The sequence below is a fragment of the Terrapene carolina genome, unplaced genomic scaffold (genome assembly GCF_002925995.2).
Source record: "Terrapene carolina triunguis isolate 2854851 unplaced genomic scaffold, T_m_triunguis-2.0 Scaffold189, whole genome shotgun sequence".
Lineage (NCBI taxonomy): Eukaryota > Metazoa > Chordata > Testudines > Emydidae > Terrapene > Terrapene triunguis.
In genome coordinates, this window is record NW_020664540.1 from 15,120,436 (window position 1) to 15,143,730 (window position 23,295).

The 23,295-nt window shown below is 44.8% G+C and overlaps 1 protein-coding gene across 1 annotated transcript in view; it reads left to right on the forward strand.

Moving 5' to 3' along the window:
* Window positions 1-253: 253 nt before the first annotated feature.
* The window catches only part of NIN (ninein), a 103,595-nt gene continuing 80,553 nt past the window's right edge, over window positions 254-23,295 (forward strand). The window contains exons 1-3 of the mRNA XM_026654192.2: window positions 254-336; window positions 11,370-11,579; window positions 22,974-23,055. Coding sequence (XP_026509977.1) covers window positions 11,394-11,579; window positions 22,974-23,055 — 268 coding nt within the window. The 5' untranslated portion in view covers window positions 254-336; window positions 11,370-11,393. The remainder of the gene's footprint in view (window positions 337-11,369; window positions 11,580-22,973; window positions 23,056-23,295) is intronic.

The window sequence follows — 23,295 nt, forward strand, 5'->3', positions numbered from 1 at the left end:
GAGGGAGGGGAAGGGGCAGGGGAGCCGGTGGGGAGGGAAGCAGAGGAAGGGGGCGGGGGGAGAAGTGAGCAGAGGGAGGGGAAGGGGCAGGGGCAGGGGAGCCGGTGGGGAGGGGTGCATTCAGCTGGCAGCAGCTTGCAGCTCCCTTTTGTAAAGCTGCCTCCTTAGAGATGTTAATGCTGCGTGTGCTGTCCCCGTGCAGACTCCTGTGAAGGACGCCGGCCCAGAACAGCGGCAGGGGCTTGGGGTGCATTGTACCCTCCTGAAGCGCTAACAAAAGCCTCCCTCTTTGCTTCGCAGCGGCACTTGGGGTGTGAGAGCTTCGTTCACAGGAAGGTGAGTGAGGGCAGGGGGGAGACATGGCTCAGGGGTCTGATCCTGGTTCCTGGCCAGTTTTACACCAGTGGAACTCCATGAACTGCAAGCGGGTGGCTCCTGGCTCAGGCTGGCGTAGGTGAGAGCAGAGCTGGGACGTGCCCCTGTTTGGCTGGCCGCAGTGGCTTTGTGGATTGAGGACATTGTCCGGGTTGCTAAGGATGGACAGTGATGCTTTGTTTGTACTGGAAGAGAGCAAAGCCTGTGCACGCAAGATTCACATAGTCACTTTTCTTTGCCGTTAGATAACCCTTCTTGTCCCTGCGTGGGATTAACTTGGGGTGAGGGGGAGAATAAGCAGCATCTCTGGACTATTTGGCTGGAATATATCCAGACCTTCCTTCCCAATGCTATTACTAACGCTGTCCATCACTAAGGAACTGGCTGGCTTTTCACCATTAATGCTGGTGTGTCTTTGCATTTTACTGGGCTTGGACAATAGAAACCGGCTAGTCAGTTTCATTGTTGTTTGCCCGTTGCCTGCTCCGGCTGCCGGGCCCTTGCACAGTCCTGCTAGGTTTGAGTTTGGTTGCAATCCAGATGAGCTCTGTTTTTTATTGATAGCCTCAGGGTTTTGAGTCTATTTCCATGAAAAGATGTGGTTTTGTTTTGTTTTTTTAAAGTTTGTTTTTTAAACAATATAAATTTTGGGCCTAAGTTACCTGACTCTACACTTAAAGAAACAGATGGTCACTGCCCTTTAGGTTTTAATAATATTGGTTGTCTAGTGATTGATCTGTTACTGAAAGCAAAGCTACCTCGGTAAGTAAGTTTACAGACAGCATCTGCTGTCTGGTAGTAAAACATGAGCTCTTTAAGATTTTGGACGATCTAGAAAGGTGTTTGGCAGAAGGCAGGGCATGGAGATGCAGCTGCAAACAAGGAGAAAATCCTGACACATCCTAGTCCCTGATTCTGCAGTTTGATCTGCCAGGGCACACCCCTGCCATCGCATAATTTCAGCTGCAGGATTGGGGCCTCAGAAATGGCATGGAAGCCCGGCGCATCCGCCTAGCAGAATTGTACAGTGAGAGAGGGAAAACATGGGGTTTTACCTGCTGGGTGAATTAATTCTTTTTTTTCTTAATCCTTTGAATCTTCTTGGATTTTCATTTGTCCAACTGAGGGGAAAATGGTAATAAAAAGGTTATGGTGCTAAAAAGCCTGATTCCTGCTATTAAATAGATGCTCAGTGTTATGGCAGTGAGTCAGCATTGATAGGCTAGGGAGAGACAAAAGACTTATCAGAGCAAGTACAGGGTTGAGAACTCCTTGCAAATTACGTAATTGCTTATTTCCAGACAAATGGGATGTTGTGGGATATATCTGCCGCTTGCTTTGTTTACTTTGAAAATAATTAGCTCTGTGTATATACCTTGGGTTTTACCACACGAAGGGTTTCTAAAGTTCTTGCGATGTGCAAATTGCAGTAGTTCCTATAATCAAAACAGATGGGCACATTGTTTTTTCTTATTGATGCGAAGGGTTGTTATTGAGGCTATGACAATGCACATACTGAAGTGTTGTGAATATTCAAAACGGTGTGCTGCTTTCTGAGCTATTAACATACATTTAGAGCACTTTATACACAATTTATCTTTTGCTAGTCTGTCAGGGAGCGCAACATGGTTAGCAGAATTCCCTTTCCCTGCCAACTTTAAAAGGCTTTAAGAGTTTGATTGGAAATACAGGCTGTGTTGAATAATTAGATAGGGGGACATGCTGATAGATGAGTGTGAGGTTCACAGTGACTAGTATTGGGCTGCAAAAATTATTAGTCTACTCAATGGGAAAGTGCAGATGCCAGCTGTAGAATTGACTTTGGTAGTGACCCTTGAAGAGAGTTCAGTGTGTTGTAAAGTGACTTACTGATACTAAGGTGCCATTTGCAAAATTGTCTTTTTGGTTTTTTTCCCCCCTTTGGCGTCTCTGCCCCCATTGCCTTTTTGCATTGTCTGACATGTCAGGGAACTGTTGCTCTCATGAGATTGAAATAAGGTATTGCAGGACTGTGAGTGGCACCGATTTATTTTAGAAATTATTCTGAAATGCATAAAAAGCAAAGAGCCTGGGTTTGCAGAATATATATATTGGAAGTAGGTGGTGAATCATGCCAATGTAGACACTGCTCAGATGGCTGAGAGAGAGAGTTCATTAACTGGGAGAGATAATGACTTTAGATAAGACAACCAATCACAGACCTTTCAGTGAGCTCAAATATCAGTCATTTCAATGGATGTTTTATTTATCTTGTGAAAAGGCCCTTTTTTTAAACATGACCTTTTTTTTTTTTTCCCCTCCTTGCCATATGCCTGTGTAATTCCTATTGTCAAATCAGTGGAAAGAGAAGAATAAGTTACAGTTTAACCTGTCAAACTATGATCTTGCTTTTCAGTGTGGGAGGAGTGCTGCAAAAATGGCTTCTTGTCTTCTAAAATTAATGTTCTTGTTTTGATAGTGGTTTATGATACAGCACTCTAATAAGAATGTCTAACTCACAATCATTCAAATCTGCAAAGCAGTGAAGACTAATGGCAAAACCATAGGTACCGTATCATTGCTATTTCTTGAAAGGAATTACTTTTGTGATCCTTTGGAGGATAGCTTATTCATGAATATAAAAAAATTAGGGTGCAGGACAGTAGCTTAGAGAAACGTTTTTGGAGCAACATAACTTAAATGGACAGGATTAAATGTGGCCGTGAAAATGAAAAATTACAGTAAATGATATTCCTTTAAAGGAAAGTGGCCAATGCGCTGATTGGTTTTCCTCCTATAACAACGTTGCTTTGTTGTTGATTACAGACTTACAAATGCAGTATTCATTTGTGCTGTGCTAATTGTATTATTCTTACCCGATCATGTTACTGGTTGTTCAGGTAAATCTACCTCTCCATTGGTTTTATACGAAAGCTTGAAGTTTGATATTGGTTTGAGAGTTTACCATTCTAAGTAGCAGTCATCTCTGGAGCCTGTGTTATTAAATTTAGCTTGAAATTAAGTTGTATCAGGTCTCTGCAACATATATTGTGAAGGTTATCTGGTTCTCTGGAGAAGGTAGATTTAATCTAAGAGGTTTGGAAATTAGCAGGAAGGTTGAATTGGTCTCCTCCACAATTTAAAATATTTTCCTTTCATCCTCCATACACCTGCTTCTTACTGTGATGCTTCACAAAATGTATGTGTAGGGAAGGATACCTTCATTATAAATATTTATTATAATATCCAACCTTTTTTCCTAAGCTTATTTTCTGTTAAGAATCTCCCATAAAACTTCCCTGATGCTAACTGGAAACTTGCTACACTGTCAATTTCCGTTGGCTGGATTTGTCCCTTCTAAAAGTTTCACCATCTTCTAGTTTTAGTGCTTTTCCAATACTTTTAAGGGCTGAAGCCACCTTGAGGCTCTGATGAACGAAGAGCCATCGTTCTGTTAAAGCAGATAAATCTTTGGTTTTCTGCGCGGAACCATCTGTTGAAACTTTTAATGTTGGGAGAGTAAATACAAGGGCTTCAGTGCTGTAAAACAGATACAGTGAAGGGTTGAATGTGAGGCTGAGCAAAACTACTTTATCAAAATACCCCCCCCTCGATAATTAATTATATATATATAAATAAAACTTGGAGACTGCATCTCGCAGCTAGTGAGTGATCCCTGACGTGGGCGACTCTATCAGCTGTGTCTGAGCATTGCTCTTGTTGCAGCTTTTATTATGCACTAGTACGGGGAGCGACTGAGCAGTGAAGACAAGCCAGACATTCCATCTACTAGCTCAGCTGCTGGGCCATCTGGAGGGGAGATGAAAGGCCTGAGTTTAACTCTGGCTTTGTATTTTTTTGTTTTGTTCCCCCCCCATTCTAGGCCCTCTTTCCCCTGCCAATCTGCCTTCTCTCACATCTCCCCTACCGCCCCCAATGGAACATAACCCGCAGCGGTGACACAAAGTCAGTTTCTGCACTTGAAATTGCTGGAGGTCAGAGGCGCACTACAGTACAGTGTTCTGCTGCTGCTGGCTTCGGTAACTGGGCTCCTGGATGGTGGCTCGCACACTCCTTGGCTTTTCTGGGGCCAGTTGATGAGGTGAGCGCATGAGGCAAGAGCTCTTTAAGCACTGCTGAATAAGGCAGAGAGATGAGCAGGCATCTTGACTCGCTTTACAGAGTGTCCCGGAGCCTGGATTATAAACTGGAGGGTGTGTGGGGGAGGCTGCCCCAGCCTCTGTGGTTGGCTTCAGCTGAAGATGATTATTAGATGGCCTACAGAAAGATCTAGCTATCTAGCTAATCAATCTTTTTAAAGCTGTTGAGATGTTATGGGGAAAACATGCAATGCTTTCCTGGAGAGTGGGGGAATGGAACACATTCTCTCTGCAGCTGGGGAGGGACTGCTAAGATTTCTGAGTTTTGAACCTGAAGTATTCCTTGATCTTTCCCCTACCGTGGGCCGGAAATAGGCCTTGCAGTGTGTCTGAAAGATCACTAAACTCTCTCTCCTCACCGTCCAACAGAGGCAACAATTTAGGGTGTGCTCTGCCAATAATGCCAGCCTTCATTGCCCATCGGTCTGACTTTCTCCCTGACACCTTTGCACTTTGCCCCGTCCCTCATGCGTAAGTGGAGCTCCCTGTAAAAATCCACAACGTCACCACGCTCTTTCACACCCCTCCTTAAAACTCACCTCCACTGTAACGCGTACACAACACTGGACAATAGGTGGGCAGCTGGTGTGCTGTGACTGCTGATTATTGCAATAATCATATTGGTCTCGCTGTTCCCTTGGCCTCCACAGGACCCCCCCATTCCTCCCCCGCCCACATCTGTCCATACCCACCTGTTATCGCATTGTATACTTGCATTATAAGCTTTTTGGTGGAGGGACCATCCTTCTGATAGATGCATGTGCAGCGCCTAGCACAATAGGTTCCTGACTGGGACCCCTGCGTCGTACCACAGTACAAATAATAAGAACCCATTATGGAAATTCTTTTGCCACCAGCCCCCTTCATTTTTTTAAATCTGGGGCCTTTCAATGCTGCATCCGACTTCAGCTGACATAGTGCAACACATGGGCAAAGCTGTCTTTAAGGGCTGGTTAACGCAATGAAGTTTTATTGTGTCTGAGCACAGTTTACTCCTGGGGGAATTTTGTGCCAAAAAATTCTGTGCACAATATTTTTAAATTCTGCATATTTTAGTTGTCAACAACAAATATTCCCCCGGGAGTAGACCATTAAAGACAACCCCTATGACAACCCAATTCCTGTTTCTCTGCCCCCTTCCCCTCAGAGCCCAGCTGCAGGGCCCCTCCCGGCACAGGCACCCACACCTCCTACCCCCAGAGCCCAGCCGTGGGGCAACCCCCAGCCCAGAAACCAGCACCCCTTCCCCCCCCCAGCCCCGCCGCCCGGCCCCCCCCCAGCCCAGCCACCCACACCCTTATCCCCCCAAAAACCCAGCTATGGGGCATCCTTCCAGCCTAGCCACCTGCACCCCCTATCTTCCAGAGCCCACGTGCAGGGCCCCCCAGCTTAGACACCTGCACTCCTCCCCCCGAGCCCAGGCATCCAGAGGGAGAAACAGCCTGATGCTGGGTGTTTGTAGGAGTTTCCTGCATGTCACCCCTTTCCTTCAGGGCATGCCGCCAACTGCAGCTGCTAGGAACTCTCCAGCGCCCTCCCCAATACTTTGTATTTGCAAGCTGGGCTCTGCTGGGTCCAGCAGCCCCTGATGGCAGCCAGGAGCTCTACAGCCCATTTCTGCAAGGGAAAAAGGAAATTCTGCGCAGAACATTAATTCTGCACAAATTCTGCATTGCTCAGTATTCCTCCAGATGTCAACAGTAGTGTTAACTGCCAAACTTCTGAACTGCCAAACTTCTGAACATGATTCATCCCAGGCTGTGCTGATTTCCAAGCAGAGGTCAGCATCATGTCCGCTAACACGAGGGTTCAGACACAGTGTAGGCCAGTCCAGAGATGGGAAGAACCCAAACCATTTAGAGTCTTGTAGTTGAAACCCACAGCTGTGTATTGCACCAAACTTATCTATGCTTGAAATGCTACAGCGGTACAGCAGCAGAATTGCAGCTGTGCCGCTGCAGCGCTTCATGTAGACGCTATCTATGCTGGCAGGAGGGTCATAGGTAATCCACCTCCCCGAGAGGTTAGCACTGCCTACAAAAGGGACATAGATCGGCTTCACTGGGTCACTCAGAGATGTGGATTTTTCACCCCCCTGAGCCACGGTCCGTCTAGTTTTCTTGTGTAGAACAGCTCTATAAGCCAGTGCAGATTGGAGTTCGGGTGTCACATGTTCCCTGTGGGATGTGCTCCTACACTTCATTCTGCAGTTCCAGAGCTGGGTGCAGGTGCAGGTCCCGGCTGAGTGCACTTTAGTAAGTAATTCTGGAGGTGACAGTGGCACAGACCATGTTCTGACTCTCTTGCCGTTTCTGCCATTGGTGCTCACTTCACCAGCCTCTTGTCTGAATACCAAGAGCCTCTTGTCTGAGCTGTGAAGATGATGCGAAGGGCAGGGCATATAGGAGCCACAGTATCTGTAGCAGAGAACAAAAGGGGCCTGATTCTTCATTGTTCTACTCCTTGTGTAGTCATTCATGCGAGTGCACAGTGGGTGTAAGTGATTACACAAGGACCAAGGCAATTCAGAATCCAGCCCATGTGTTGAGAGCATGGCCTGTCGGCTGGCCTGTCTTCTCCCCTGGGGATTTCTGAAAGCTAATTATCAAAGATCATCGACTTGAGGCAGCTTTATCGCTGATTAGCCCTCTGCCGCTGAATGCTTGTTAGGTCTGATTTTGCGGCTTGCTGTGCTCTTGAAGAGCATTGAGTTTCTTCAAGCTTGTTTTTTTGGGCAGTAATGTCAGTAGCCGTCAGAGTGACTTAGCGGTCCTGAATGCCTGCAGGTGTCGCTAATAAAAGCAAAAGTACCCTTTGACACGACTATTTCATGGTCCCTGTTCTGCAGGAGACCCACAATGAGGAGAGATCCACGCTCCTCACGATTAGCACTTTGGTCAGGGGTTCTCCCATTGCAGTGTGGGTGCCGTTGAGAGTCCCAGCCTGAATGTGCAAGACAAAAACGGATACAAAACCTCCTAAACTTGAGAGGCCTTGGGCTGTGATCCCAGGCTGCATGTTTGCGAAGTGTCTCTTCTGGCTTAGAATGTCTGCTTGTGCCTGTCCCTCCAGCGGAACAATTCTCCGAGAGCCCAAGACCTGTGCAGAAGGTCCTGGGTTGCATGCTTCTAATGACCATGTCGTCTGTCGGCATATGTTTCCATGCTCCGTTACATGTGTGAGACAAAAATGCAAATAAATGGCCATGTACATGTATGCAGAAAGGGTGGTTGGCCAGCTAATTCCACATAAGGCCTTGCGAGCTCATCGGCAGTCATGAATGATGGCTTGTTCCAGAGTTTTAAGAAGAGGAATAAATGTACACTGGAAGGTGCGTCTACAGAAGCTGCTTTGTAGCCATGTCTGATCCCATTGCTCAGTGTCATTAGCAAGGCTGGAAACACCAAAAACTGGTTTAATAAAATGACGCGTTTGTTCTGAGTTCTTGGCAGTGTTCTTTTTTCATTTCTGGCAGGAAATTCTGCTTCTATCCCATGTATAGCTGAGATTGGGTCCTTTTGATTATTAATTCATTTGCATAACCCCAGGCTGAGCTAACTTAATCCCCGACTTTAAGGAAGGTGGGAGGCAACGCGGGCCAAAAACACTCATGCAGGTGTGTGTGTAATCCAGTAACATTTCTGGGGGTGTGGTTTTTTTTAAAATGTGCAGGCTGGCGTTCTGTGGCTGGGTTATTTTCGGAGAGGAGTTTTGTTTAGCTCTGCTGCTCTTTCACTTAATGGCTCACCTTGCACATGTCGTGGCTTGCAGCTTTTCAGTGCTCCGCATTAATGAGCTACAAGTCAATAAGAGCCCTGCCATGGTTGTGCTCTTTGCATGGACTTGAGACATTGATAAGAATTTGACCCATATGCGCTGGTTTCCATGACATAGTACCATATTTGCTTTGGGAGCTCCTTTCATGAGTGCTGACCGAGTCCTGGAGCTACGCTTGACCTGGCCAAGGCTTCTTAGCCTATGTGCAATGTACCTTAGGTGGCACGTGATCAGGATTCATCACCAAATTTGGTCTGCTGGTTGGATCATTAGCTTGCCCAGCTCAGGCCAGGTACTGACGGGGAGCGCGACATGAACGCTGATCCAGGCCAAGTAACTGTACTGAGATTGCCCTCAATATACTCTGCTCCCCAGAGCAGGAGGGTTGGTACAGTTTAATGAGCCACTATGTTGAACTGTAGAGAAAAACCTCAAGTGGTCTTGCATGCTACTGTCATGCCAATCTCCTCAGTTGCTGTGGACCTAAGCACTTGAGCTACTTGTAGAGAAAAGGGGGCAACCCAGAATTTAGTTAGAGAGAGAGTGTGTGTGTGTTAGTCTTTTTTTCTTCCTAGAAAAGGGAGAACACCGCTACACGCAGTCTTTCTGTTGGTGAAAGTGGTTGGTGGTGGTATTTGATTTTTCCTGCTGGTAAACAACCCAAGAGATGGGCAACATGTAGGAGGGAAAAGATGAAGCAAGCTAGCATGGTCAGAGTAGAAATGTCTGTTCTTGGATAACAGTATGTTGTGTAGCATTGTCGGAGTGCATGGAGTGGCCCTACCTACAGTCTAATAACAGGCAAGGGTAAAAGGTGGAGGACAGCAAAGATGTAACACGAGACATTTCAGACGAGGGGCTCTAGAAATCTGTCCCTTAGTTTTGCTTCACACCATTGACCTACAGTCAGCCCTGTTTCTACCGTGTGTGTTGTTTTTCTTCTTGCTATTGCAGACAAAGCATTACCTAAACCACCCAGGGAATAAATGTAGCTCCTGGGAACACTCTCTTCTTACACCACCTCATCTGCTGGCTCCAGTGAAGCTAAACAAGCTGCGTTTTGATGAACTGCTGCGAAGCAGCTAGTACTATCATGTAAACAGGGAAGCTCTTTGCATCAGCCTGACTCATTCAGTCTTTTGTGGGGGGGGGGAGGGGTCTCCTCTGTGCAGTGTAGAAATAATTATGTACTGGGTCTCTGCTGAATAAAGCAGAGCTAATGAGTATTGCTAACCAGGCCTTCGGTGCTACACCAGGGCCACTCAGCCAAATGACACTCCTTGCAATTCATGTTCGTATTGAAGATAACGTTTAGGGTAAGTTACATGGCTCTAGTATCAAAGGGGTAGCCGTGTTAGTCTGGATCTGTAAAAGCAGCAAAGAATCCTGTGGCACCTTATAGACTAGCAGACGTATAGGAGCATGAGCTTTCCTGGGTGAATACCCACTTCTTCACTGGAGCAGGATGAAGTCCTTCAGTCTGCTAAAATTCGCAGGTCAGGTGACCTAAGATGGAAGTAGATTCCACCTCCCTAATGTAATTGGTCCTAATTGATCTGAAAACTTGAAACAGGCTTGCATGAGAATTGCCTTCTGCTGTCCATTTAATCACTGGGCTTCAGAGCTTCCTGAGACTCGAATAGTGGCCAAGTAGGATTTTTTTAGGGCTGTCAAGCGATTTAAAAAAATTAATCGCCATTAATCGCACTGTTAAACAAGAATAGAATACCATTTATTTCAATTTTTGGATGTTTTCTACATTTTCAAATATATTGATTTCAATTACAACACAGATTACAAAGTGTACAGTGCTCACTTTATATTTATTTTTGATTACAAGTGTTTGCACTGTAAAAAGACAAAAGAAATAGTATTTTCCAATTCACCTAATACAAGTACTGTAATGCAATTGTATCTTGCAATGCTGGCTACAAAAGTGCCATGCAAATGCCTGTTCTCACTTTCTGGTGACATTGTAATAAGAGGGCAGCATTATCTCCTGTAAATGTAACCAACCTTGTTTGTCTTAGCGATTGGCTGAATGAGAAGTAGGACTGAGTGGACGTGTAGGCTCTGAAGTTTTACATTGTTTTGTTTTTGAGAGCAGTTTTATAGCAAAAAAAAATAAAAAATCTACATTTGTAAGTTGCACTTTCAGGACAAAGAGATTGCACTACAGTACTTGTATGAGGTGAATTGAAAAATACTATTTCTTCTGTTTATCATTTTTCAGTGCAAATATTTGTAATCAAAATATACACTTTGATTTCAATTACAACACAATACAAGATATATATGAAAATGTAGAAAAACATCCAAAATATTTAATAAATTTCAATTGGTAGTCTCTTGTTTTGCAGTGCGATTAAAACCGCGATTAATTGCAATAAAATTTTTTAATCGCGATTAATTTTTTTGAGTTAATCGCGTGAGTTAACTGTGATTAATCAACCGCCCTCATTTTTTTCTTAATTGAAATGGGGAAAAAAGTATCTCTGAGAAAGAACTAAAACTCATCACCACCTTGATGGATTCAGAATCCCAGAAGAAATCATTCTAGCAGGAAATCCCAGGACCTGACTAGTTTTTCCTAAATCTTTGCTAGAATCAGGGAGCGCTCTCTGTTTTCACCCAGTTCAAAACAATAGGGAGCGTGGGTGGTAATAGCTGATTTTTGATTGTCTAAAGGTCGTTGTGTTTTTCCTTCAGCATCAACCTCTATTGATGCAGATTGAGTGTTGCCGCAGGTAACATGCGTGGGTGAGAGAAAGTTCTTCTCTGTTGCAGGGCTGTGGAATTCAGTAAAGCCAAGATGTATTAGAGCTTCTGAAAAGTCCTCAGTGCAGAGGCCCAGAGGCAGCCAAGTAGCATGTTCTTTCGCCCAGTAGGGGCAGTTGATTTGTTTCTCCTCTCTGGCATTTTAGCCTGGTTTCACGTCAGCGCTTGGATTGCTACACTTCTCACTCGGCACTGCTGGTGAAACTGTTTACTGTGCAATTGCCTGCATCACTCAGCGTGCAAAAGCATGTCCAGTAAAGCCCTTCATCAGTGTAACCATCCAATGTCTCTTCCTCCCAGCAGGTGAGCGAGGTGGGTGATGGGATGGATGAAGCCGAGCAGGACCAGTATGAAGCCCGTCTCAAGGAGCTCTTCGACAGCTTTGACAGCACGGGCACTGGATCCCTTGGGCAGGAGGAGCTGACCGATCTGTGTCACGTGTTACATCTGGAGGAAGTGGCTCCTGGAGCGCTGCAACAGACGCTTCTGCAAGGCAACCTTCTTGGCAGGGTAAGGCCGACTGACTATGGAGGGAGTAAGTGGCAGAGGCCATGTGCCCCTGCCAAAGCCAACAAGCACATCCTACCTCATGCAACTGTCTAGCAAAGGGGGATAATGAAAATGTGGGGCGTGCCCTGATTGTTGCATCTCAGTGGGAGCACATGGGAACTTTTGGTTATTTAATTCAGAATCCCGGTCGTTACTGTAAATTAACAGCTTCTGTGACTTCTTGCAAGGGAAGAGGCAAAAAGAGCACTCATCAATAAAGCTGCTTTTCCCTGCAAACTGTATTTTGCAGGACTTCTCTCAGTGCTCCCTGTTCTAGGCTAATGGCCTGACCTAGGCTGTTTCTAGGCTAGGGCAACCCACAATGGGGTAACTGGTTACACTGGCACCAAACCCTAACGTAGATACGGTGCACCAGGGCACAGCAGGGCTTGCGCTGGTGTGTTACCCAACTGAGATGCAGCGTATGCACACGAGGGGTTTGTGAAGATGTAACCGTGCTGATGTTGCTAGGTGAAGGTAGGAGGCTGCTTATCTCCTCTGCTGTAAAAGGTAATGACCCTTATACAGTGACTCTCCTCTCAGCTGCTTGTAAGCAGAAGCCAAGAGTGACTCAATTCGGGTGTAATCTTTACCGTAAGAAAATAGCCTTCTTTTCCCTATGGCTTTCACTTGAACTGAAACAAGCGCACAGAGCAGTTGCTGAAAGAGGAATTCGTGACAGTGAGGAAGAAAACTATTGCTAATGGATGCATTTCTTAAGACTTTAAGGAAGTCAGTCACACTGAGTCTTTGGGCTAGAGTCACTTCCTTTCCGATGCAGAGCGGAGTGACTTCTGCTTCAACTATTGCACTCAACTAAGGGGGTTTGTTTACACACAAACTGCCTTTAACTCGGATGTTGCCCTGATTTAATTAAACTGGTGCAGCTTTGTTTGGTACACTCTTACACTCGTTTAAACCTGTTTTCATCTGATGTAAGGTGGTGCATCAATTTAGCTTATGCCTGTTAAATAACAGATATAAACCAGATTTAAACTGATGTAAGTGTGTCCACACACATAAAGTTGCACCGGTATAACTCAGTTGGGGCGACATCAACACGTCTAGTTAAATGGGTGCCACATTTAGACCGGCCCTTATGACACTCTGTCCAAATATACTCCTGGCAGCAGGCTTGGAAACGGGCCATCATTGGTTCTACAGGTGTTCATTAACTTTCCATGCAAGTGATCTGGCTTTGTTTCAGTTTTGATACTGTTTGTGTTTAAAGTATTTTCCCTTTATTTCTTCCATGGGGTGGTGGTAAGAAGAAATCCTGTGACTTTGTGCTCCAGCGGCCTTCCAGATAGCGGGGAGGGGGTGTTCAGTCTTTGTCTAATGGCCTCAATTATTATAGAATTCTTAAAACTGAGGCTAGTTTCAGACATGACTTTGATCTTTTACATTTACAGTCCACTGTATCCTCCCACTCTACAGAGAGCATGGGATTTCCTCTGATGTAACCAGAATACACTGCTGTGACTCCTGAGCGGGTGGATTATGTGGAGGAGCAGCTGTGGTCTGTGAATTGTTCGCCACAGCCGAGCTTCCCTCTTGCTAGCTCACAGAATCTGTGTACAGTGATACTGTGTACCAGATTTAGTACCAGCTTGTCTGGATAACGGTGGTGCAAGTGAATGCACCTGTTTTTAAAGCAGCATTAGGGTGTGATGGTTGCTTTATAGACTTCAAGATCAGCCTGTTGCTCAGTGTGAACCAGGTGCATCATGGGACTTTCAAACTTAAAACAAATGTCACGTGTTGCTGGGCTGTATCCTATTGCACAAGACGCCTGCCCCTGAAAATGAAGGGCTTCGGCGCTGAAAGCCTTTGTTTCATAAAACTCCTTAAAATCAGGAAAACAGAGGAAGCTAGGGCCAAGTTTCCTCTGCTTCAGACTAGGGCAAGCGCAATAATTTGACCTGCGAATTTCTCACCAAACCTAATCTCCCTCAGACAAAATAACTTTGTAAAAAAGAAACTTCCTCCGCCTTGGGTTGAGATTCTCTTGCTGATGGGACTTGCTGGCAGGGAAGCATTAATGGATACAAGAGGAGACTTCTGACCTTTCCAAATAGCAGCATGGCATTTGCTTGAATACTAGTTAGTTACTTTCCACACCAGCTCGAACTTTTTCCGTTCAGACGCGATCATCCGGCTTTGCTGCGGAACATGAGAGCAGACGGGGGTGGGGAATAAGGGGTGCCTCAAAAGCCTGGTTGCTTGAATTTTGCCAGGGAATTTGACCAGCTATGCTAGCTGTAAAGCTAGAACCAAGTCCCTTGTCAGATGCCCACTTGGAGAGTAACAGGGACAAGGTAAAAAGGAAACGTTGGAAACGCTCAGCCTAAAGAAAAGAAGAGGCTGCTATTAAAGAATGTCATGAGGACTGAATCACTCTTGCATAGTTACCACAACGTGCTTAATCTCCTAAAGCTTTCCTGAGGCGATGACCATGTTTTTTGGGGGGTTTTTGGCTTTGGGAACAGTTATGTTATAGTCTCGTGTCTTAATGAGAGTTCTAATAATCTCTGTCTTCAGCCTCTCCTCATGCCTCCCCGCTTACCCCACTTGCTAGTGGCATCAATGGTCCATGCCTGAGTATGAACCTGATTTCATGGTTATCAAATCCTTTGGGCTTCCTAGGGAGGTTGTCAAGAGACTGGCAGTAAACACGCTGCTCCCTAATGGAGGTCTGTTCCATCAGCACCAATCTAGTTCCTGGAGATGGTTACTCTCCACACTATGAGTGGCTTTTGTTTTGTGTATTTAAAAAGCAACCTTGTTTTAAAGGACACTTGTGCGGTGGGGGAGAAATGAACTGACGTGTCTAAGCAGTTGCAACTCGGCAAGTCATGTGCAAGCTTTTGTATTTGATGGTTGCCTATGAATAATGAATACACGAAGTCGCGGCATGTAGTATGGTATTTGCCCAGTGCCCCGGTGATGAAAGTTATATAGCAATGCATACAACATACACTGCTTCTGATGTACTTGGTGGTTATCTGGAATCATGTCAGTTTGAATTAAGCTAACATACCACTTTCTGTGCATAAAACTCTAAGGATTAACCAATCCACTCTACCTTCCCGGTATGTCTTGGTTATAGAAATCCGATAGTTTGTCTTGCAGTAGGACTAACCCAACTCTCTCTAGCCTTTCTTATCTCCATTGTGTACTAAGGCAGTGGTCAAAATAACCCTTCAAATTCCTCTGTGGGGTGCATTTCATCGTGCCTTTTGAAATACAGTAGCCAGGGTGCTTCTACATTTCCGTCTATTTTCTGGACTTTAACAGTTAACCATGGTTCTTGCATCATAAATGCTCAGTAGGGAATAAAAAAATTAGTGTTCGTGTGACTTTTGCATCAGTTGTGCTTCTAGTTCAGCCACACTGAAAATGTACTAGGTGCCTCCCAAAACAAGGAGACCTGGTCCCTGCCTTAGAGTTGAAATGTGAGGCTAGACCATGTAGCCATTGGAATGTATTTTACCTAGTTCCTTTCAGATGGCAGAAGCTTTATGCTGAACTGTAATAGCTGAATGTTTGCTGCTTGTGAAGGATCAGTTTAGTTTTACAGCTACATAGGTTCATACAGATCTCAATAGCGATTCCTTGCATCTAGTCAGCATTTAATGCTGTCGATAACTTTCCTCTATGGCCTCAATGATAAAACTAGCTCTTTAAGGAAACTTGTCTTTCGATTTGATTTTCAACAAAAGGAGACAAAACCAAAGTTTCCATCCCAAGAATCTTAAGTTTAAAGAACTACCAAGGAGAGTCTGTTTCTGGTAGTGCTCTATGCTGTTCCTTCATGCTGTATAAAGACAGCCTCCTGGCTCTTTCCTGCTGATCCTGACTTCTCTTTGATGGGAGGACTTTGGTATTGGGAGGACTGGGTTGGTTCCATCGCAGGAGGCTAAAACCTCTGGCTGTCCCAGCCCCTGTTTCTGGGGAGTATTGAGGCTCCGGCAGTCCAAGTATCCAGCACATTATAGAGACACGTATTAAACAGCATACAGCTTACGCTGTGCCAATACCTAGTGGAGATGGGTGGGTGGCCTGGCCTGGTCTAAACTGGGGTTCGTAGCCATTGAGGTTGATACACCCATGTGACCCATAGTGCTGATGTGCTGTACTCGTGTAAACTGTACCTGGATTTAATGCAGATTGAATCCTGTAGTGATGCCAGTGGTTAAAACTCTGGTGTAGACAAGGCTGAAGACTCTCTTGTGGCCTTCTTCGGGAGAAGCTGGAAGAGGTCGGGTTTCAGACAGATACGCCTGATGTAAAAAGCAAACCGGCAAACATGCACAGAGAGCACCTTTAAAGGGCTGCCAGCTGCCTCCCTGAAATCTCTTAGCGAAGTCTGCCACGCTAACATTCTGTATCTCTCTTCCATTCTGTAATTTTTTGTGTGTGCATATAAAATGGGCTGTTTAAGAATTCATCTCTCCCAGTTTATTCTCCACCTGAGGTCGTTCTCGGTCTGTGACAGGATGGTTGGTTGCTGTGGGAATGAATTCACAAACAGAGGATTATGACTTCAAGTCGAGAATCTTCTATGAAGAACAAGGAAAGGGAAATATAAGAAGCTGGTACCAGATTCTCTCATGGGAGAGGTAACTTGAAGAGTGTTGATTTGGCTTGTGTTGAGGCGAATAGTGAAAATAATGAATAGTTTGACACACACACCAGCGCAGGGGCCCTTCTAGGCCCTTGCTACGATTCTGTTTTTTTCTTTCTAGTGCTGATAAGGGTGCTAGTTTATAGGAAGCTTCCTTCTAAAAATGGGTCTCAGGATTTCTAAACACTGTCAGGAAAATGCTGCAACCTGCAGTTCAATTAGCCTCTGATCACTGTGGGGAAACTGAGCCATCCTATCTATGTACATATTGTCTGTTGATTTACTTGTACTTGGATAATTCTTCTCACCTGGGACAAGATGCCTTATTCAGTGGGTGAGTACAATATAATTTAGTCTTTGTCTTCCTCTTCCTTGTGAGGACGTGGTGAGTAGATTGTGTGCATGGGATGAGAAATCCCCAGGATCATTTTGCAAGGCTATCGTAAATAGTGCACCAAACCCAACTTCCCCCCCCCCCCCCCCCAGTAGCCTAAATCTGCTAAATAGTAGCAATAATTGTAAAGCTTTGGGACTGGGACCTTTCCTCCCTACCTGTTTGTAGCAGCATCTAGCACAATGGGCCACTGGGTTGCTAATGCCATACAGAACTAATGCTGTGTCATTCTACTCCATTTTATTTCCTGTTTGTTATGCATTAGGAGCTTTGTAGTAAATGCTGTACCAACAGCACATGGGACCTACAAACTTGAGAGCTCTGCCAATTGCTAGATTCTGAAATGTCATTTGGGCTCCCGTTAATTCAGTCATCAAGAGCATTAAACTTTACATCTGCTGTAACTATTTCACCACGGTGCTCTCTTCCTTCTGTTTTGAAGGGGCTTAGGAGTTTTTTTGATCTTGAGTTTCTAAGACTGTTTTTCAGAAGTTGAGGTAAATGGAGCTGCAGTCGAACCTCAGAATTACGAAAACCTCAGGAATGGAGGATGTTCGTAACTCTGAAATGTTTGTAATTCTGAACAAAACGTTCTGGTGGCTCTTTCAAAAGTTTACAACTGAACATTGACTTAATACAGCTTTGAAACTTTACTATGCAGGAGAAAAATGCTGCTTTCCCTTGATTTTTTTTGTAGTTTAAGTTTAATGCAGGACTGTACTGTTTTTTTGTTTCTTCTGTTGCCTGATTGTGTACTTCCAGTTCCAAATGAGCTGTGTGGTTGACTGGTCAGTTCATAACTCTGAGGTTCTCCTGTATGTTCAATAGCTGTGCTAGTGTATTTGTACAGGCTTTGCTGTATTGCAGATTGTCTGTCTGATAGAACAGTATCTCCACTTCCATATCTTGACAAGCGTTTTCAAATCTCTGTGTACTGTACCTCCATGGGCCTGTAAAAAAGGCTGGGAAATGAACGTGTCAGTAAAGAAATAGCATGGTGACAATAGCCATTGCTTGAGGATCTTTGTAAAGGGACAACTAGCTTTTAAAACTGTAATTTTGAGTTTGAGGTGCAGGCTGTCTGGGGGTCCCCTGGTCAGTTCTCTGAGTGTGTTCCTTTTTTACTTTTAGCAATTGCATTTTCTCCAGACTTAAATGATATTTTTTGTGAAAGACTCATACAAACATAAGGTCTCTTTCATCATTTTCTTTGGACAGCCAAGATCAAATGTGCAATATAAACAACAAAAGAATACTTCCTCCCCTCTTTCTCTTCCCCCCCCCCCCAGTCTTTGGTTTTAATGATTTTTACTGTATGACAGAAGCAGGTTTAAAAAACAAACCAACCCTCACATGTTCACTCTTTCAGTTGACTGTGTCCCTCTAGCAGCTAAATCTTAGCGTTCAGAGATCACATGCCAAATTGTATTCCTCATGAGAGGCCTCCCAGCCCTTTTCCAATGTGACGACTTGTATTTTTGTTGTCATTTCCTTCATAGTCTCCATTTTGGGCAGGGCACCTGTACGTTTTCTCAAGTTCCCCGGGGTTCTTGTCTCACTGCTAAACACACTATTGTTGTAACTTGCAGTGATGTATTGTAGGACTAATTATTTGCATTTTTAATCCCATTGCATAGCTGATTGCAATGTTAATTTTTTAAGACTACTATCAGCTTCTTCCCTGAAGACTAATCTCCTTTGGATTCTGCTTGAAGCGGTCATGGTGAAATTGCTTCGTGTGATAAAAATGAGCCATCTGTCCCGTGTGCAGCTGTTTGGCTAGAGTTAAACACCAAGGGAAACGCACTGGTTCTACTCTCCCCTCCCTGCCCTCTCCTTCCCCTTCCTTAACACTGCTTGTAAAACTCATTCAATTGCATAGCAAACTCTGACTTGGCAGGAAATATCTCTTTAAGCCTTTAGCATTGATATATTGTGCACCAGCTTCCTTCAAAACAATGAGCACTCTGTTAGGTGAGAACAATATACTAATACGCCCCCCCGCCCCCCCATTCGCTAGCTATACATATCTACTCTTGAGTACTTAAGGGGTTATTCTTTGCCTCTCTGCTAAGAGAGGTATCTGAATAATTCCCACTAGTTATTGGTTGTATCCCTCGCACACTGATGGGAGAACAGACCCCCCCCCCCTTTTTTTTACGTGTTTCTCATCACACATAAATAGTCGCCAGCAATTTACAAGTAGCTGGAGTTTGTTCCGTATAGTACAGTAGGAATAATCCACTAACTAAATTAAGCAGCAAGCCCATGCGAGTGATGCTTAGAAGTCATGTCTAATAGTATTTTAGCACCTTGCTCAACCACTCATTAACTAAAGTAGATTATATGTAACTTACACCCCTGAATTTGCCCAGTTGGCTTTAGTCAGCCCTTTGGGGCACTGATTGATTGATAACTTTGGCAGTCAGCTGGCTAAATTGTTTTGGGTGCTAAGGTTCTTAAGCACTGGTACTTCGGGCAAAGTGAGCTGGTGGCTCCGACTGCTAGGACTTGCCGCCTTCATCACCCAGCGCTTTACACCATTCTCCGCTTGGAGAGAAAATTACAAGGAATGTGGTGGGGGATGTGAAACAAGACCAAGTGACTCCTTCGACCCCGTCCGCGGCCCCAACTACACTGGGACGTTGATTTAATGCTGCCAGCTGTCAGCGGTAGGTCCTCTGAACCGGTGCTGAAAATGGTTTAACTGCTAATATATTCAGCACTGACTTAGAGTACCCCGTTGTTATTACTGGGCCAGTTTCCTAGTGCTGAATCTGAAACCTCACCTCCTCCCCCCCCCACCCCCCCAACACATCCTAGAGAAGATGATGCAGGGGGGAACTGTTAATCTAACTCCTTCATCTTTTATTCATGCTCATTTAGTTTAAATGTCAAGTTTTTTTTTTTTTTTTTAATCAGGCAAATTCTCCCATCCCTGTAAACTGCCCTTTGAAGTACACCAGCATTTTGAAATCTATGTAGAATGAATGGCGGCAATTAGTATTCAGATGAAGTAGTCTCTAACAAGTTTCTTTACGGAACATGTATCTAACTCTGTTTAATTACTTCTTGTGCATATGTTTAAAAATCTAGTGGTGATTTGCATAGCTTGAACCGTTGAGTCCAGAATTCATTTATGCTAGCAGATGAGCTGATTCTGTTCCTGAGCAGCAGTGTGCATGTACAGCAATCTGCATATTGTTACTCTTGCGTAGCTGTCTGGATGCTCTGTGATCTGCCCTGGGATAAGGAGAAATCTCTCTCTCTCTCTGGCCTTGTCATTCACTGCTAATAAAGGTGCGGGATTTTTTATCCTCAGTGTAACTAACATGTGTCAGCTGTCCTGAGGTTAAAAATACAGTGCGGACAAGGCTCTGTAGTTTTTACTTCAGTGGAGCTAGATGGGGGCGTAGTGTTGACCTCAGCTAGTTTACCTCATGGTTTAAACTAAAGTGCTTCATCTTCACTATTTACCTCAGGATAGGTCACGTGCTTAGGTTAACCCAAAGTAAAAAACCGCATCCCTTTGTCAGGAAAGATGGCTTGTCTGGTTAGGCAGGCGTGTTAACACTGTACGACTGCGCAAACTAGCGGAACTTAGCTATAATTCACTCTCTGGACAGTCCCACCAGTGGTAGTTATCAGCTTGGTCCCGCATACTAGAGCTTCCACCACTGGTGCACTTGCACCAGTAGTGTATTTATGGCCCCCAAATCTGCTAGTGTAGACAAGGCCTCGGCAGTTAGTGCCACTAGCACAGGATATTTTTCAGGAAGAAAAAAAATAAACCAAATCTTGTACAACGCTGAGAATTCTATTCTGATTCGTCTGGCTGAAAGGGAAATCCCTGAGGTTAGCCGTGGCTTGCAATTGAGCCACGTTAAATAGCTTCACCCCTTGTCCTGTCATTTTCTTTTTCTGGCTCGCTGTGCAAACTGGGGGCAGCTATACAGCCTGGGTGTCTGGAATTGTTGGCATTCAGAAATATGCTTCTACAAATGAGGCTGTGTCCCTGCCACATTACTGTTAATGGCAGTAAAGCAACAGTGCTTCTTACAGGCGATGCAGAAAGGCCAGGACGACAGAAATGCATGGATTCAAATCTCTTGTGGGGATCTATCCTCCCTCTTCCATATTTAGAACCCAAGACTTCTAGTCCTGTAGATGACCTTGAAAGTATAAACTAATGCACTGCTGTTTCAGTCTGTCAGGATGCAGGCTCAAGACACTAGTGCCAAAAGGTGTGAAATTCCCCTATTTGTTTCAATGGGTGTTCTGAAGCTTAATTACAGCTATTTATAAGCATTTCTATGTCACTCGTCACCATATGGCTACTATTTCACTGTGGACCATCAAACCAGACATCTCCAGCTAACGAAATGTTCATTCACTCAAACGTTTCACAAAACAGCTTAGCAAGAAACTTAAAACTAGTTTGGTCAGAGTACTCGACCACACCATGCTCTGCCCTGTCCAGGGGATTGGACAGGTCTCTTCTAGCTAACTGTTCTTAAGTCATGATTCTGCATGTAGTTCAGTGTTCAAATTCTTTCCTTCACTGGGTAACTGAGCTGCTTTCTGGCATTCTCAGGAATCGATGTAAAAGGGGAGTCTGTCGTTGCCACCAGCTAACCCCCATGGTGAGGGTGGTGAGTTTTCTATGAATCGTGGGTGACCTGGGAGCAGGTCTCCTCTTGGGGTGATGCAGGAGCAGTGATAGTACTTCAGGCTTGGTTAAGCGGTGTGCTCTGAAAAAGCTCAGAACTGTTCCAAAATGCAGCAGTGGTTTGCTTAGCAACACCGACCTCTGGGATCGCATCAGCTCAGTGTTCTGCTCCCTACTCTAGCTCCTCAGTGAATACAGCATCCAATTATACGTCCCAGCCCTGGTATCGGAGCCCTCCATGGGATTGGACCTAGGTACTCGAGATCACCTCACCTTTCCCACTAGTACCTCTGTGTTTCACTGGAACTGTCACTCAGCCGGCAAGGGGAGGCCTCTGAGTGCCGCAGGCAGAACGTTCACAGGAGCCGGGCCTAGACCAACCAGCTCCCTCCTCCAGGAGGAGAGACCGTAAGTCTTGCCACTGTCAGAGCTCAGTGGAAAATGTTCAGCTAGTACTTAGCGTTAGAGCTCAGTGACTAGCTGGTGCTTTTTGGTTCAGTGGCTGACCCCAAAAATCCAGGGGAAAAAATCATCAGTTTAAAAAAAAAACTGAACTTTTTTACAAAAAAAAAAAAAAAAATGGAACTTTTGTTTGGGTCAATTTGAAATGAAATGTTGATTTGAGACAAACCATTTTGATGTTTCCAATCCCCCCTCCCCCATTTTTTTTGGCCAAAATATGAATTTTTTTCAGTGATGTTACTATTCACCAAAACAATTTTGTCAGCTCTGCTTCGCTTCCCCTCAGTGTGTTGACACTCGGAGAAACACCCTACAAATAACCCAGGCTGTCTGTCTTAGACTGGGAAGGAAGAGAAGACGATTGTAGCATTTTCTTAAACACTAATGTCTACACTGGCAATTGAACAACAAAACTTTTGTCTTTCAGAGGTGTTAAACCCCCTCCACGAAAGACACAAGTTTTGCCGTGACAAGTGCCAGTGTGAACAGCGCGTTGTCGGAAGGAGCGCTCTCCTGCTGACAACACAAACGCCGCTCGTTGGGTGTGGAAGTTGTTTGTTGGCAGGAGTGCCGACAAACACCGGCTACGCTGCACGACTTCTAGCGGCACGGCTGTAGCGACACAGCCATGTCGCTAAAAGCTGTGTAGTGTAGACACTACACTTCAAATACTAAGAGAAATGAAGCTGCTGTACCGGGTACTGAGAAGTGACTGGGTTGGGCAAGGTGCTGAGCTAGAGGTTATGTCTAAAGACTCTATATGGGGCTAATCTAGCAGGCAGTGTTGGTGCTCTGACACTGCCCTATGCCTTATGTTGTGAAAGATGCTCTGGGGGTCACTGATCTGCGAGCGGTTTGGTAGGAAGCACCATTATGATCCCTGGTCTACAGAAGAATCCACCTGATGCATCAAAATGGTTTTCCTGTCACACAGCTGTACTCTAGGCATTGTTTGCCATTCACATAAGTAAGGGATGTCTCTTCATGTTGAGACTCATTTGAGACTTTTGCAATAGGTTTTGGTTTTAAACAAATCTGTGCATTCAAAGAAGTGGCCTGGGTACGTATGGAGCGCCATCTGCTTAAACAGACTCCCTTGAGTGAGTCATGCAGTATCACTTCAGACTTTTACCCAGGATTTCCTTGCCCTTGTTAAAGGCTCTGTGCTGGTTGACTTATTTATTTGTCTTTCTCTCTTTCAAGGTCCACTTTGACCAGTTTAAAGAAGCGCTGATCCTTATCTTATCCCGAACCTTATCGAACGAGGATGACTTCCAAGAACCAGGTAACGTTTCTCTTAACGGGCTTGAAGAAACCTTTTCTGTGCTTGAGAGAAGAGGACCCCAGCAGCATTTAGAGAGAGACGTGGATACAAGTGCTGGGGCTGACTGAGGCAGAGGCTTTTCTCGTGTTCCTTTGGCAGAACTTTCCTTTTAAGAACCTCCTGGAAGTGGAGGAGGGGAGAATTCTGATCGATGGTAGAAAATGTGTTTGGTTTTATGCGCATTTTTTTGGGCATTTATAT